At 36.5% G+C, this 18,285-nt stretch overlaps 1 protein-coding gene across 11 annotated transcripts in view; it reads right to left on the reverse strand.

The window, feature by feature from the left end:
- The window catches only part of EML4 (EMAP like 4), a 161,638-nt gene that overhangs the window by 65,812 nt on the left and 77,541 nt on the right, over positions 1 to 18,285 (reverse strand). For 2 of the 11 annotated variants that reach the window (XM_043604078.1, XM_043604075.1), the window contains exons 3-8: positions 11,048 to 11,065; positions 7,902 to 8,031; positions 4,131 to 4,304; positions 1,636 to 1,764; positions 1,111 to 1,136; positions 874 to 906 (exon numbers count right to left, since the gene is read on the reverse strand). In XM_043604078.1, coding sequence (XP_043460013.1) covers positions 874 to 906; positions 1,111 to 1,136; positions 1,636 to 1,764; positions 4,131 to 4,304; positions 7,902 to 8,031; positions 11,048 to 11,065 — 510 coding nt within the window. The remainder of the gene's footprint in view (positions 1 to 873; positions 907 to 1,110; positions 1,137 to 1,635; positions 1,765 to 4,130; positions 4,305 to 7,901; positions 8,032 to 11,047; positions 11,066 to 18,285) is intronic. The other 9 variants (XM_043604080.1, XM_043604076.1, XM_043604081.1 and 6 more) reach the window with 6 other exon arrangements.

The raw sequence follows: 18,285 nt of genomic DNA on the forward strand, positions 1-18,285 counted from the left end.
TTTCTAAAGAGGAAGAAAGTATGACCTAACATAGAATAATGACAGCAAAAATCAACTTCATTTAGACTTTCTATGCAAAAACAAATGATCCAAAGAAGATTACAAATAAACACTTCTTTTCTGATTAAAATCAAAAACAGGAAAAATCCATAGCAATCAAGTTAATCTCTAACAAAAATTTTAACCACCTTGTATCTGGTTAATGCAATAGCCCAGAAAATAAAGATAACTATGACACATAGAAATGAGCTGTAAAAAGCATGCACAGAAAGAACATGCTTTCATTTAGAACAGCATGCTTCAATTAAATTTGCAGGCAATCTAAGGAGAATGTAAAACTGATGTAACAGAACTTACCTACCTTGCAATTAAATTGAATACACATTTACGGAAAGTCTGCTCTCCTTTTTTGGTCAGAACAAGCCAACAACAGCAAGTAGCCAGAAATTACAATTAATATAAAAGAAAAATTCAAGAGGAAATGGATTTGCTAGACTCATTATATATTCAGTCTTAGCTTCAAGAAATGAGTGAGTATTTGCAATGAGGCTGGCAAGACAGGAAATTGAGTTAAAATTGATCAATCTTTTAAATGGCTTTTCTAAGTACAACTTTTATTTAAAAAAAGGGGAAAATTCTCTTTAGTATTTTATGCCTCTTTGTAATGATGTGTTTATTTCTACTGTTGACCTTGAATCTTCAGAGCTCCCAGAAATAAGATGGATTTTTGGAAAAGCAGTTGGATTCACTAGTCCCAATTACGTACTTCTGTCATTAAGAGGAAAGTCAGAGAGTATAAATAATGAAAAGCCAAATAAGAGATCCAGGAAGAAATTAACTTAGGAGGCGACCAACTGTGTAGCTTATTCTTACCTTGGTTGCTTTTTTCACGGGTTGACATTTTTGCTGGTTGAGACAAAAATGACATATCTTACAATAAAAACTGGGCATTTTCTTAAATGACTATAATAAACGTACTTCTCTTTGATTATTATGAGCTGATAAGGTACACTGAATGAAAATAAGTCAATACTCTTAATAATTAGCAAAAACTTAACTGGTGTAGAAAAGCAAGAGAAATACTTTCTTTGAAAAGGATTTTTAATTTACCTTGGTTGATGATGACATCTTTATGCCTACAAAAAAAGAAGACAATCAAAGGACATTTATGTTATAATTTTACTTGGCTTACCATTAGAATCACCTAAAGAAATTGTTAAAAGTTTCAATGCTTAGGCCACACCCAAGATAAATCTTTAGAAATGAAATTCAGACAACATTATTTTAACAAGTCTGTCATTGGTCTCAACTATTAATATATATACTGTTTTATAAGATAATGAATATTCCATAAGATCATCTAAACAGTGAAAGTATAGAAAGAACTTCAAAAAATATTCAAATCTTAGGGGATTAGAGAGATTAATTATTTGAGTAGGGAACACAAACAGGAAGATATAGCTGTCTTTCTTTTTTGGAAACACTTAAAAGAAAAAAATACACTTAGATGAAAAAAAGATACACATTATAATAGAGATTTTTAAAAAATGATCCCAAAACAGACATATAATTGGACATGCGAGCATGACAGTCACATAATTAATTTTCAGATAACTGAGAAAGTATAATACTTACTTATCTGTATTTTTTATAACTTTTGATATTAATTTTGATGTTGAAACTGCTCTCAATAATTTATTACGACTCTCATCTGAATTTTCCCATGAATTATGTGACTTTTCAGTTGTCAGTGGTCGTTTTATGCTGGAAGAAACATATTAATTTCTTAGAGAAACATTCTTTGAGTAGCAATGACATATAATTGACAGCTTAAACAGAACATAAAAGCAGCAATTAACATTTCCTTAAAGCTAATCCAGAAAAGAGAAGGAAGGATTAGTTGAAAGGTTCCGCCTGGATGAGTGCAGGAGTTAAACAAGGCATTTACCAAGTCTGTTTATAATTCTCGCTAGAACAAGTATTACTTGATTAAAAAATCAATCTGTACTTTTTTTTGAATAGGAAAAAAACCTATATGCTTAAATCCCTGAGTAAAATATTTCTCATAATTTGTGAAACTGTGTGAGTTTGTGAAAATAACCTGTACTTTTTCTTTTTTTAAATTTTTTTTTTTTAACGTTTATTTATTTTTGAGACAAAGAGAGACAGAGCATGAACAGGGGAGGGGCAGAGAGAGAGGGAGGCACAGAATCGGAAGCAGGCTCCAGGCTCTGAGCCATCAGCCCAGAGCCCGACGAGGGGCTCGAACTCACGGACCGTGAGATCGTGACCTGAGCCGAAGTCGGATGCTTAACCAACTGAGCCACCCAGGCGCCCCTAACCTGTACTTTTTCAAAGTCATTACAAGGCTGCTGTTTTCATCTTTTATATCATTGTGTAATTCATTATATATGGTACAAATGACAATTTGTAAGTAAAATGTAGGACTAAAGGTAAAACTCTTGTGACATCCTTTATAGACAATGATCAGAAATAAACATGACTTGGGGTGCCTGGGTGGCGCAGTCGGTTAAGCGTCCGACTTCAGCTCAGGTCACGATCTCACGGTCCGTGAGTTCGAGCCCCGCGTCGGGCTCTGGGCTGATGGCTCAGAGCCTGGAGCCTGTTTCCGATTCTGTGTCTCCCTCTCTCTCTGCCCCTCCCCCGTTCATGCTCTGTCTCTGTCCCAAAAATAAATAAACGTTGAAAAAAAAAAAATAAAAAAAAAAAAGAAATAAACATGACTTAACACAAAAAATGTATCATCAACACTGATCCCATGTATTTATAAATGAAATTTTTGAATTATAAATGATATTTTGGTTGCATTGCTAACTATCCTACCACTCATCCAGTCTCCAATACTTCTGGCGATAGTATATCCAAAGAGCAATTTAGAATGGCAAGCACATTTCCACGAGACCTAAGAAGCTGAAAAAAAGATCTGGGACAAAGAAGATACCAAGTCAAATCAGAACCTTAAAGAGATTGATTATAAAAAAGCCACCTTTAATCACACACAATCCAAAGTCATGTAACATTAATAAACTATATCCAAGAAGAACTCCACATCACACCAGGCAAAAAAATTACAAACCATTTAGATAGCAAAAGAATCTGCGTGAGACACACAGACAAAGCAGTTTTTAAAAGTTAAACATGCATCAATCAAATGAAGACTGTTTTGTTTTCCCAAATTTCCATTAGGGATTTGAGACAGAATTATTAAACTGAGCAGATAAAAATACATTATAAATCTTTTAGGAATGGTTGTCATTTATCTTACTAAAATATTTTCCTCGCTAGTTCTGGGAATGGTGTAATATTTTCCTAAGATTTCCAAGCAGAAGTATGATGATAAAATATATCTATACCTAATCATAAAGCTTGAACCTGCATTTCTAAAACAGGCAAACTTCATTAAGTTGGTCTAAATATTTGATTACAAGGCAGCTGTAGCACTAAACTCCCAGCATGCAGGTTTAGATCCCCAATTTAGGCTCACACACATTGTTAGAATGTTTCTCCCTTCTCCCCCTCTCATAACTTTAAAATATTAATTATTACAGACACAGAGAGAAGCCCTCAAGCAAGCCTTTAGCACAGAAAAGACCAGATGAAATGATTTCTCTACTCAAGCAAGAACTTATCCTCCCAAAACCCAAAACTGAAACTGAGATGCAGTCAAAATGAAGAGCCATTTGCTGAGAAGGGCCCTTGCAAGTTCAAGGTTGTAATGATGCCAAAATATGATGAGGATAATTACATGGCAATTTTCTGCCATGGTTATAAATTTATGCATAGTTTATATAAATTTTTAACATTTTTTAATTTTATTATAAAAATATTGTTTGGTTTCAGAGTAAGTTATTGTGGCCTTCCTTTCATCAAATTGTTTATAACTTAGAGATTTTTTTTTCCAGTTTTAACTGAGAAATTTTGACCTTAAATCTTCACTCCCCAATAAGCTAAAATACAGATTTTAACAACAAAGAAGGGGCGGGGGGGGGGGGACGGGGAGCCACTAGGCTTTTCTATTGGAATCCATGGATAGCCAACATTTCTCAAGTCACAGAATTCAGGTATCATTACAACCATTCCCTAGCTCTGTACTCGGGGACAGTTAAAACCTTTTGGTGGGAGTAGAATTCTTGCTTTCTTGAGTTTGTCTGTGTATTTGGAGAGGCTGTGAAGAGGGCTGGGGAGAAGGTGATGCTCGAATTTGTGGACTTTGATCATTAGAATGAGATTCCTCTTTTTTTTCTCTCTGTCCTTGTGGTTTTTCTTTCTTTTTTTCTGTACCACTGTAAAATAAAGTATAACATGGAACAACACATATTTAAACAAATAGAAGATATATCAAGCGATGGAAAAAGTGGTTATTATATAATTCAAAATGCTAAATCATACAGCTAATACAATTTACACTCCTTTCATATAATGATGAAAATATTTCCTTGAAAGTTCTGGAAGCTATTAAAAATCTTCAGTGAAGAATTTATAAGAAAATCCTATGAAGAGTGTCCCTTGAGACCAAAATAGCCCAATGCATTTTGCCATCTTGGAAGATTTGGGGAAGAGCAGCAGCTCTCTTAGCTGACTTCAACTTACCCAAATCAGAGCATCAGTGACACTTTCCATTTTGTCTGTAAAACATACTGAATGATGTGCAAGACACTCTAAATGCTATGTTTAGTAGATTATGTTCTAATTCCCATTTCTTCTGTGTATTTCTCCTCCTGCTTAGTTGAGTTTTGAATTTACCAGTTGATCCCCCCATGAATCCAGAGCCTGGTTATGCCAGTTGAACTTGTTATTTTAATTATGTAAATTAATTACATACAAAGAAAACTGACAAGATATACATAGAAAAGAAAACTGTAATTTCCACAAAAACGAAGTTGAATGCTCTGGAAAGACTCCATAGAAATCAGTTAGTAAAAGAAACTGCTATTAAATTTTATGTAGGTGAGAAAATTAAAAAAAGGTTGAGGAAAAAATCATAAGGTGGGGGGAGCAGCTGGGTGGCTCAGTCGGTTAAGCTGTTAAGTGTACAACTTCAGCTCAGGTCATGATCTCATGGTTCATAGGTTAGATCCCCGTGTCAGGCTCTGTGCTGACAGCTCGGAGCCTGGAGCCTGCTTTGTTTGGATTCTGTGTCATCCTCTCTCTCTGCCCCTCCCCCGCTCGCAGGGTGGCTCTCTCTCAAAAAATTTAACATTAAAAAAAAAAAAAAGACAGGTTGTTTTGCAGGAGTTTTAAATTTCTTACTCTGTCTTAAAATTGAAACTAACAATTACAAAAAATAATTTATGGGTGTATTTTATGCAAGATAGTCAACAAGGAATCTAATCAGACACACAATTAGAAAGAGGGTGGGAGGCTCAGCCTTTCATAAAAAAATTGACAAATATATGTCAATATATTTACAGTTAAAATATTTAAGATATTTATGTATAAATTCTTGTGTTTCTGCACTTTGACTCTTGATTAATGAAGCACACTCCATTTCTAATCATTGGATAAGAGTCCTTATATTGCACATTTTTGACAATATTACAAACCAGATGGAATCAAGATCTGAATTCCATGGTTAAAAAGGTAGAAAACCATCAACTATCTACAGTTCTTAATCAAAAGACAGTTTAGAATTTGACTATAAGGTGCATAAATCCACAAGGAGGTACGTTTAAGAATATATTAAACAAATGTATATAACATATACAATTTATTACAGAGTAATAGTTAAAAATGTTAAAATACAATTTTAAAATGACATTTAATTTGATTTAGTTTTGATACCTTCTGACCGCAGACTGGCTCCCAACTTTCTACTTCATGTTCAGTTTTTAAAAGTTTGGGCTGAGAAATACAGTTCTACATCAAAAATATCAGAGTAACTTTGAAATTTAAAACTGATTTAGAAATTCTTTCTTGTTGGTCTTCAAACATTCAAATCCTGAATGTACAGGACACTAGTCTTACGTGGGCCCAATACAACCTAAAAGAGATTTTCCTCCTGAGTATTTAAAAGCAAAATACAGAGCCTCTGCACCATAAAGTGACAAACTCGGCTAGTCTTAAGATTACCGAGTTACTATTGTGCATAGTACTGATCACTGTGCAGGACCAGTTACATAAGAAAACGGGCTGAATCCAAACCACTACTAAAAACAAGGAAGTTTATTAAAAATATTAAAATTTCCACTATGCATTTATAACTTGTCCTTTTCTCCTAAAAGGGAAGCATAGATAATACATTTTGGCATGTCTGGAGGAGAAAGTCTGGATTCCAAAATGACAATGACTTCAAAGACTGAATTCTACAAGGGGCTTTTAAAAGGCCTAAAAGATCAGGGCCCCTGGCTGGCTCAGTCAGTGCAGCATGCAACTCTTGATCGAGTTTCAAACCCCACATTGGGTACAGAGATTACTTAAAAATACAAAATATTTAATAAATAAGTAAATAAATAACCTAAAGATCTTGTTATTTCTTTACTATTCCTGTAGCCAAATGTTTGGTTAGCATCTATAAATCCACACTGATGAGTAACTTGTCACTGGCATTAGTTCATTAAGGGAACCATTATCTATCAGTACATTTTAAATATTATTCCATTACTTAAGGTTTTTCCTTAGTTATTCCTTGAAGAGAACAGTTGTAAGATTATGTAGTTGATCTCTTATGGTCTCTCCAAACTCTATGTGGGATAATCTGCTAGGAATTACACAAAAGTGCAAAAATTCTGTAAGCAATTTTATTGAAACAACAGATTAATTCATTGATGAAAAGAACATATAGAATGTAAATCTGTAGTTCACTGAAACTTTTTTGCAATATTTCCACTGCCCTTCTACCTACCATCCCCTAACACAGACACACACACACACACACACAACATAGTACTATATAGTATATATACTATTTGTACATAATACAAAGTATTATGCCTTTTTTTTATAGCATGGTTAAAGAATAAAAGTTATAATAGTGTTCAACCTCCCACAAATGTATATATACGGAAGATTCTATTTCTCCTTTAAAAACTGCTGTATAGGGGCGCCTCAGCGCCCCTGGGTGGCTCAGTCGGTTGAGCATCCGACTTCAGCCCAGGTCATGATCTCGCAGTCCGTGGGTTCGAGCCCCTCATCGGGCTCTGTGCTGACAGCTCGGAGTCCGGAGCCTGTTTCAGATTCTGTGTCTCCCTCTCTCTCTGACCCTGCCCTGTTCATGCTCTATCTCTCTCTGTCTCAAAAATAAATAAACATTAAAAAAAAAATTAAAAAAAAAATAAAAATAAAAAAATAAAAACTGCTGTATCAAATGTATTCCTTATATAAGCACAGAAAATGTGCTTATATAATTAAATATAGTGATGCTTATCTCATCAACAAATGCTTGTTAAAAAGAAACAAAACCACAGGCGCCTGGATGGCTCAGCTGGTTAGGCATCTGATTCTTGATTTCAGCTCAGGTCACAATCTCATGGTTCCTGAGTTCCAGGGAGCCTGTTTGTGATTCTCTCTCTGCCCCTCCCGCCCCCCTCCCACTAGCATGTGTGTGTGTGCGTGTGTGCGTGTGCATGTGCGTGCATGCTTGCACACACTCTCTTTCTCAAAATAAATAAATTAAAAAAAAAATAAAAAGAAACAAACCAAACCAGGAAATGAAAACACTTTCTTTAGTAGGAACCAAAAGTTACCTCACACAACTCGATAGGTTACATGAATGTAAACTAACTGGGTGGGATGGGTGGGTGTCTACATTCAGAGTTAAAGAATTCAAAGGACATGCTCACTTTAATTCCATACAGTCCTATTTCATTTTTTTTTCAAAAGTAGAATTATCACATTCAGACAATTTTGCAATGGTAGCTTTTCTTTCCCTTACAAATGGATACCTTTTAGCAGCAGATGAAAGAGTTTCTTTCCTTGCAATTGCGACAGAGCTGGTGTGGCTTGGCTTTCTGTTTGCACCACTCCCGTTGGTTATACAGGACATAGAAATAGCTTCTCGAAGGCCTGGCTGGCCTAAAAGTGGTTAAGAAAAAATTTACATTAAACTTCAAAATATTTCTCAAAAACTGGGAACTTAAAAATTAAGTCCATTAAAATGTGTTTAGAACTAAGTAAGCAGACTGCTTCCTCTGGTAAGCAGAATACAGTATTTTTGTCTCAAAACTTAATCTCATCAAATGGATCTATAAAAAGGCCATGCTAAATTGCTACAATGTAGCTAGACTTATTCTCTAGCTAAATAGTTTGCACCCCACACACAGCAGCTTTAAAAAACATGATTCAAAGTTGTGCTTCAGGTAAACCACAAATCTCCACATCATTGATTTTCAGAAATCACTCAGGTTCTACTGAAATCAAATTATTCAGAAATTCTAGAACCATAAATGTTAAGTCTTACAATGTTATTCCATATAAATAAAGCATAAATGTATAAAGCAACCTCTGCTTTCTTAATTTATATTGTAGAAGGATTGGAATAAATATGTGATGAGTATGATCGCTTCTCGGCCTTTTGGCTACGATCAAGTGTAATATGTGATGAGTATGGGTAAACAGGAGACCTATTTCCTAGAAAAAGTTTCAAATATAATAATGTACAGTAACCCCCAAATTATGCTAATATCACTGGTCATCAAATCTACCACTAGTCTGCCAAACTGGCGACTTCTTGTTGATTTGACCGTTATTTTTTTTGATTGTGGCAAAATATAACAAAATTTACCATTTTAAGCATTTAAAAAAAGGTACAATTCAGTGGCATTTAGCATATTTACTACACTGTGCAATCATATTCAATTCCAGAACATTTTGATCACCCCAAACAGAAACCCTGTACTCACTGAGCATTCACTTCCCATTCCTTTCTTTCTCCCCTCAGCCCATGTCAAAGGTTAATTTGCATCATCTCTTTGTATCTGCCTCTTCTGAATATTTCATATACATGGAACCATACAATATGTGCTCTTTTGTGTCTGGCTTATTTTACTTAGCACAGTGTGTTCAAGGTTCATCCATGTGGCAGCATGTATGAGTACTTTATTATTTTTTATGGATGAGTAATACTCCATCGTATGAATATACCACGTCTTGTTTATCCATTCATCTGTTGATGGATAATTGGGTAGTTTCAATCTTTAGGCTAATGTGAATTGTATTGCCATAAACCTTTTTATACAAGTTTTCATTTGAACATCTATTTTCAATTCTTTGGGGTATATAACTTAGGAGTAGAACTGCTGGGTCACATGGTTATTTTAACTTAATGAGGAACTAATAAGACAGCAGATGCACAATTTTACAATCCCACCATCAATGTATTATTTCAATGAATTATTTCACCACATCCTTGCTAACGCTTATTTTCAGTTTTTTTTTTTAAATTATAGCCATCTCAGTTAATATTAAGTGCTATTTCACTGTGGTTTTGATTTACATTTCTCTAATGATAAGAATATCTTCAGCTTGTTGGCCATTTGTGTTTCTTTAGAGAAATATCTATTCAAGTCCTTTGCCCATTTTTCAACAGAACAATATTATGTAAATTGTTCATAATGCACTCTTACAATCCTTTTATTTCTGAAAGGTTCCCACTTTCATTTCTGATTTTAGCAATTTTTTGGGTGGGGGAGGGTCAGAGAAAGAGGGAAAGAGAGAATCCTAAGCAGGCTCTATTCTCAGCACAGAACCTGACATGGGGCTTGATCTCAAAAAACCTGTGAAATCATGACCGGAGCTGAAATCAAGAGTGGAATGCTTAACCGGTGGAAGCGCCCAGGTGCCCCTCTGATTTCAGCAATTTTTTTTTAATGTTTATTTATTTTTGAGAGAAAGAAAGAGAAAGAGAGAGAGAGAGAGAGAGGCAGAGACAGAGACAGAGACAGACTCGGGGAGAGGCAGAGAGAGGGAGGGAGACACAAAATCTGAAGCAGGCTCCAGGCTTTGAGCTGTCAGCACAGAGCCTGATGCGGGGCTCAAACCACGAATCGGACTGTGAGATCATGACATGAGCTAAAGTCAGACACTTAACCAACTGAGTCACCCAAGTACCCCAAATTTAGCAATTTAAAGCTTCCCTTTTTTTTTTCAGTCTACCTAAAATCTTGCCAAGTTTGTTGATCTTTTAAAACACTAACTTTTGGGGCGCCTGGGTGGCGCAGTCGGTTGAGCATCCGACTTCAGCCAGGTCACGATCTCGCGGTCCGTGAGTTCGAGCCCCGCGTCGGGCTCTGGGCTGATGGCTCAGAGCCTGGAGCCTGTTTCCGATTCTGTGTGTGTCTCTCTCTCTGCCCCTCCCCCATTCATGCTCTGTCTCTCTCTGTCCCAAAAATAAATAAACGTTGAAAAAAAAATTAAAAAAAAAATAAAACACCAACTTTTGGTTGCATTGGTTCGTTGTTTTTCTGTTCTCTATTTCATTTATCTTTAACCTTTATTATTTCTTTCCCTTTGCTAGTGTTGGGTTTGGTGTTTTTCTGTTTCCTTAAAATTAGGTTACTAAATTGAAATCTTTTTTTTTTAATGTTTTATTTATTTTTGAGAGAGAAAGACACAGAGTGTGAACAGAGGAGGGGCAAAGGGAGAGGGAGACACAGAATCCAAAGCGGGCTCCAGGCTCTGAGCTGTCAGCACAGAGCCCAACGTGGGGCTTGAACTCACGAATAGTGAGATCAGACCTGAGCTGAAGTTGGACACTTAACTGACTGAGCCACCCAGGTGCCCCAAATTGAAATCTTTTTTAACACAGGCATTTACAACTACAAATTTTCCTCTGAGCACTGCTTTTGCTATATCAACAGCTGGTTTTGAAATGCAGTAAAACCTTGGTTTGTGAGCATAATTCATTCTGGAAACATGCTTGTAATCCAAAGCACTTGTATATCAAAGCAAATTTCCCCAAAGAAATAATGGAAACTGAGATGATTTGTTCAACAACCCCAAAATATTCATTTAAAAATGATAACACAGTAATATAATACAAAATAATAACTACAAAATATGAAGAAGAATAAACAAATTAACCTGCACTTACCTTTGAAAATCTTCATGGCTGGTGTGAGGGAGACAAGAGAGAGAAGGGTTATTGTGTAGGATGACTTTCACTCTCACCAATGTAACCAGTGCTATCTCTTGGCTCAATAGAACCTTTTTCTACATGGGGGCCATTGTATATGCTCGTACGGATGCTGACTACAGTATTAACAAAACTCTTGTCATACATTGTGTTTAATGTAACTGGCAATAAAGCAGGAGAGGAAAAGGGTCTATATCTGCAGGCAGCTTGACCTAGAATGAAGCAAAGCATTCCTGAGCTTACTCTTGTATGGAAAAGCAAAGGATTGTCCATAGGCACGTTGAAGGAACAAAAACTACACTAGTGCCAGTTGTGGGCACCTTCCAATGTTCTGAAAAATCACTGATTTCTGAGAAACACCACAGCCTGAGACCAGGCATGGGACACAATCACCCACAACCCCACAGAGAGAGAGAGAGAGAGAGAGAGAGAGAGAGAGAGAGAGAGCGCGTGAGCGTGTGTGCCATTGGCTCAGTTGTGATCATGTGGTATTCGGTGTCATGTACTACCTGTACTGCAGGACGTGACTCATTTTTCAAGGTAAAATTTATTAGAAATGTTTACTCATCTGGGGCGCCTGGGTGGCTCAGTCAGTTGAGTGTCCGACTTCGGCTCAGGTCATGATCTCACAGCTCGTGAGTTCGGAGCCCCGTGTTGGGCTCTGTGCTGACAGCTCGGAGCCTGGAGCCTGCTTCAGATTCTGTGTCTCCCTCTCTCTCTTCCCCTCCCCCACTCATATCCTATCTCTGTCTCTCTCAAAGGTAAATAAACGTTACAACAAATTTTTTTTTTAATAAAAAAAATAAAGACAGAAAGAAATGTTTACTCATCTTGCGCAACACTCGTAGAACAACTTACTCGCAATGCAAGGTTTAGTGTGTAATTTTTTGTTTTTTTTTTACACACTAAAAAATCCCCATTAACCACTACATAACACACACACACACACACACACACACACAGAGTCTGCAATCTACTTTCTATGCTCTCTTTCAATGTCCCAAACCTTGTCTCAAAAAGGAGATTATGGGAATGCAAGCTGGTGCAGCCATTCTGGAAAACAGTATGGAGGTTCCTCCAAAAACTAAAAATAGAACTACCCTATGACCCAACAATTGCTCTACTAGGCATTTATCCACGGGATACAGGTGTGCTGTTTCGAAGGGACACATGCACCCCCATGATTATAGCAGCACTATCAACAATAGCCAAAGTATGGAAAGAGCCCAAATGTCCATCAATGGATGAATGGATAAAGAAAATGTGGTATATACATACAATGGAGTATTACTCGGCAATCAAAAAGAATGAAATCTTGCCATTTGCAACTACGTGGATGGAACTGGAGGGTATTATGCTAAGTGAAATTAGTCAGAGAAAGACAAAAATCATATGACTTCACTCCTATGAAGACTTTAAGAGACAAAACAGATGAACATAAGGGAAGGGAAACAAAAATAATATAAAAACAGGGAGGGGGACAACACAGAAGAGACTCATAAATATGGAGAACAAATTGAGGGTTACTGGAGGGGTTGTGGGAGGGGGGATGGGCTAAATGGGTAAGGGGCACTAAGGAATCTACTCCTGAAATCACTATTGCACTATATGCTAACTAATTTGGATGTAAATTTTAAAAAAATAAACAAAATTAAAAAATAAATAAATAAAGGGGTTCTGGGGATGATAAAATGATATGTAAATGTGATTTCATGTTGCTCATTTATGAAAATTTTTCAAAAGTTAACAGCACAAATCAAAGTTTGATTATTGTTGACACCAAAAAAACAACAAAAGAAATCAGGAGATCAACCACACCCATTAGGTGATTACACTATAGCTATTACATCAAAAACAAAAAAACGCAAGTGTTGCAAAGAATGTGAAGAAACTGGAATCCTTGTGTATTTCTGGTAGGAATGCAACTCAACCTTCTGCAATCTATCATCTAACCACTTCACAGAAATTTTTCTTGCCAATATCACCAATGGTTCTTTGTCACTAAATTCAAAGGATGCTTTCCAGTCCTTATCTTGCTTAGCTTTCCCTCACCAACTAATACTGCTGACCATTCAGGCAAGGACGGTATTCAGGCAGGAACAATGTCCTTAGTTTCTAGGACACTGCCTTTGCCTGAATTTTGTCTTAGCTCTCTGACCATTTTTTCTCACTCTCGTTTGCTGGATCTTCTTTTCCTGCTTACATTTTACTACCACCCACTCATGGTATAAACCAGAAAACAGGAAATTAGCTTTGATTCTTCCATTTCCATACAGCCAACAATTAATAGGTGACTAAGTCCTTTGCTGCTTCTACAACTTCTTTTTGTTTTATTTTTCCCTGGTTTTGAGACATAACTGGTATACAGTAAGTTGTACATGTATAAAGTGTACAATTTACTAAGTTTTGACATACATATACGTCTGTGAAACAATCACCACAATCAACACAGTGAACATAGCCATCATCCTCAAAAGTGTCCTTGTGTCCTATAATCCACCTCTCCCTCCCTCAACTTTGGACTCCAAGCAACCACCACTCTACTTCCTAATCACTACAGGTTAGTTCACATTTTCTAGCATTTTATATAAATGGAATAATACAATGTATATCTTTCTTGCCTGATGTTTTAAATTCAGCATGCTAAGTTTCATCTGAGCTGATAAGTGTATCAACAGATTATTCCTTTTTATAACCCAATACTATTCCATTACATGGATATATCACAATACTTTTATTCATTTACCTGTAGACAGTGGGGTTGTTTTCATATTTTTGTATTACAAATAAAGCTACAAAGAACATAAGTGTACAAGTCTTTGTGGGATACATGCTTTCATTTCTTAAAGGTAAATACCTGGGTTGTATGGTACCTGATTATTTAGCTTTTTAAGAAACTGCCAAATTGTTTTCCAAAGTGGTTGCACCATTTTACATTCCTACCTGCACTGTATAAAAGTTCCAGTTGTTCTGCATCCTTGCAAATACTTGGAACGACCAGTCTTTTTTCATTTTAGCCACCTTGCTGAGCATGTAGTGGCATCTCACTGTGGTTTTCATCTGCATTTCCTTAATGTCTAAAAGTACTGAGTATCTTTTTATGTGCTTGACATCCATATATCTTTGTTAGTCATGTGTACGTTTATATATTTTGCCTATTTTTTAAATGGGCTGTCTTCTAGATAAAAGTTTTTTGAGAGATATGTGTTGAAACTATTTTTTCCCGTTTTGTAGCTTGCCTTTTTATTTTCAAAAATCTTTGGAAGAACAAGATTTTTAAATTTTGATGCTCAATTAATGGCTTTATCCCTTATTATTTATACTTGTTTGTGTCCTATTTATGACATTCTTTCCAAACCCAAGGTCATTAAAGGTTCCCCCTGTATTTTCTTACAGAAATTTTATGGATTTAGCTCTTATACTGAGGTCTATGATCCATTTTGTTCATTTTTGTGTGGTGTGAGATAACAGTCAAGGCGCGTTTGTTTTTTTGTTTTGTTTTGGCTTATGACCAAAATCTTGAATTCAATTTTTCCTCCTATCCTTTCTTACACCTAATCTTTAACATTTGTTCTGCTACTTGGAATGTTCTTCACCTGGAAGGCTCATCCTCGCCTTTTAAATTTCAGCTGAACAGCACTTCGTCAAAGACGGCTTTTATGATCATCTTACTCTCTTACTACCCCCTTTTATTTCCTTTGCAGTCCTTATCCCCATTTATGAGTATCTGTAACTCTATTTGGAAACCTTACTTGTTTTGTGCTTCTTGTATGTATCCCTGTGATTTATACTGTGCTTGGCACACAGAAAGCACCTGATCAGTATCTGAAGACTAAATGAATGCAACTTCACCACGACTGCCTCAAATTTCTGTTCTGGATTATGTTCAGTTTTAGCTCTATTCTCCCTACTTGCTATATTACCCTTCTCTTAAGGCATTGTCAACACTGCATCAGAATCCTCTTTCTGAAACATGCTGTATGTCTTTGAATTTGATATGCCATCAATAGTAACATGCACCATCATCTCGAATGCCCTATAAGGATGTGCTGCTTGTGAGAACTGTAGGCACAATCAATTTTAAGAAACAGGTGCTGTAATTTCAGAGATGTTAAAATGCAAGAAATATAGGGATTTCAGAATTAATGAATTTCTGTAAATCAACCTGTCGCTCCTCAGTTTAAAATCCCTAAATGGTTCTCCAGTGCCCTCCGGATAAGAACTAAATTCCTCAGAAAGGCATAAGAAAACCTTTCACCAAGGGCCCTATCTAACAGTCTAGGTTCATTTCTTAACACTCCCAACCTCACACCTCATGCTTCAGTTTCCTCTGAATTCCTTAACTAAGTACTTTTACTCCTTTGTGCTTTTGCGCCTGGATTGTCCTTTCTGGCATATGCTAGTCATCCCTGCTTGCCTAAATTAACACATATTCATCATCCATCTACCCATGGGTTTACAAAAGACTTAAAAGCCTTGTTTTACAAAAGAGTAAAAGGCAGTTACTGGCATCAAGGAGTTCAACATCTTGCAAGAGAATCACACTGGCAGTGAAAATATGTGGTAAGTACAGTAACAGTGACATGAACAGAGTATGAACAAGTACAAAGGACAGACACATAACTCTATAAAGATGATTAGGAGCACAGAACTCAAAAAAGATTTCCTAGAAGAAATGCAGAACAAAGTGTTAAGCCAAGTAAAAGATAGGTGATAAGATACTTGGAGCTTACTCTAGTATGTGCAAAGAAACAGACTATAATAGCAAAGTGGGGTGTGTGTGAGTGAATGGAAGAGAGGAGGCAGACAAAAAGCTCTTTGTGTGGTGAGAATGTGAAACAAGAGACAGCAGAGTCCAGATGGGAGAGGTAAACAGCAGTTAGATTATGGAGACTCTATCTACAGAGGATAGAGATCACTAAAAGGGTTTGAGCTGGAAAAAAGGAGTTAGTTCAATTTACATTTTAGAGAAAACCCTCTAGTGGCTACGTGAAGAGCAGATTTTAGGGCAGTGGTCCAAGCATAGATGATGGAGATATGAAATAAGAGCCTGGTAGCATGAATGCAGGGGAGGAGTCAGTTTTAAGAAGTGTTTAGAAGACTTAAAGAATAAGGAGTTCAATTTGGGGATACTGTACATTTACGAATTCTGAAGGACACACAAACAGAACAATCTAGTAAGATAGACAATTCTGAAGTGCTGAAGCCTAGATCTGGGAACAATTTGGGAACTGGCACTAATAAGTGGCTATTAAAATCATGAAGGTAGATGAGTGCTGATGTCACCTCCTGCAAGGAACCTTCAACTCTGGTTTGAGTTAATTAAGTATTTATCCTAGGTGCTCCCACAGCACCCTGAATTTACCTTTTTAATACAAATTACCTATAATTTTGTAATACTGACCTATCTGTCTTCTCAATTTACCTGAGGTCCTTTGGGGGCAAAGTCCGTGTTTTTTATTTCTTTAATCTCCACCACCTAAAACAGTGCCTCGTTCACTGAAAAGATGAAGGAAACAGACACTGTCAATACAGTAAATGGTGTGGAGTAATATTAATTATCAAGTGCTTGCCAGGTGCTAGGCATTGTCCTAGGTACTTCATAAGTGGTATATCCTTTAACCTTACCCATAATCCCAAAAGGGATTTATTATTATCATCCCAATTTTACTGATGAAGAAATTGGAGAGATTATTAACATGCTCAAGGTTCTATTGCGGTAAGCAGTGAAATCAACATTTGAGTCCAGGCAGAAGGAGTAGTTAACTAAGGAGAAAGAAATAATTCTGCCTAACGTAGAGTGACATTTTAAGCAGTGCCAGGATAACACACAGAAACTTACCAGAGGCAGTAGGGGGAAAGGAAATTCTAAGCAGACAATAGTACTAAATCATCAAGGACCCCAGATACTAATGTAAACAGCAAGAGGGGCGCCTGGGTGTCTCAGTAGGTTAAGCATCCAACTTCAGCTTAGGTCATGATCTCACAGTTTGTGGGTTCAAGCCCCACATCGGGTTCTCTGCTATAAGTACAGAGCCTGCTTCAGATCCTCTGTTCCCCTCTCTCTGCCCTTCCACTGCTAGTGTTTTCTCTCGCAAGAATAAACATTAAAAATAATATAAATAAATAAATAGCAAGAAAAGGCCAAAAGAAGGTTTTCATGGTCGCCTTTAATCCTACAGTTTAATTTGAAATAGCTCTTGGTACTGGGAATCCTTAGCATTTGGATGAAAGAGTAAATCATCTCCCAAGGTAGAGGCAATGCATTAAGTAAAGCAAAGGGAGGAAACAAAAAGGAACTGTGGGTGAATGCTTGTTTTTCAGTTGAGAAGTCTAAAGTGTATTCTTTGAAATTCAGAATATTAGGAACTTAACTGGAAGAATGGAACATAAAAATGATTATTGAAGTTACACAGATCCATGACTGGAATGCACCATTAGTGCTGTGTGTGTGTGTGTGTGTGTGCATATATGTATATATGTGTATGCACACACACACATCCCTCTCCTCTATGGCTTAGACATTATAAAGTCTGAGCCATGATCTCAAAGATTAGCCTACAGGACTGGAAGCAGCAGGAACCTCTCCTTTTTTACAAAAGTAGTTCTATTTCTGAGCAGGAACCTGGCTGAAATAGACATTTAGGATAAAAGTCTATAAACCAGGAAGGTATTTAGTTTTAATTAGAGTAGAAACCATCATTAATGCCAGCTGAAGGCCAACAATAATTTTTATACTTTATGATGACATAAGAATACTAACCATATGTTTTATATTCCTTGATGACAGACCCAAGCATAGGACCTTTCTGATAACTTAGCCTGACAGTTCCTAAATACTAATGACTGTACTATACTCTAGACTCACACAGTAAAGTTATCACTAGAAACTGTTCCATATTCAAAATCACAAAATCTAAAATCCTGGCTACCCTAATCCCCAATATTCTCTTAATCCTGGATCTATCCCAATCCCCTCTCTAAACCAGTTTTTTTTTTTTTTAACCACAACTTCCTGCTTCTAAAACTTTCTACTCTCCACCTTCAATTTAACAAGTACTTACTGAGTCATCCCAAGGCTAGCTGTTAGTAACAAACTGTCCCTGCCTTCAAATAGATTATAATCTAGGAGGAACATCAAATATACATACCAAAGCAGACTTTTAAAACTTTTTAAATGATTCCAAGAAGAGACA

The sequence above is a fragment of the Prionailurus bengalensis genome, chromosome A3 (genome assembly GCF_016509475.1).
Source record: "Prionailurus bengalensis isolate Pbe53 chromosome A3, Fcat_Pben_1.1_paternal_pri, whole genome shotgun sequence".
NCBI lineage: Eukaryota > Metazoa > Chordata > Mammalia > Carnivora > Felidae > Prionailurus > Prionailurus bengalensis.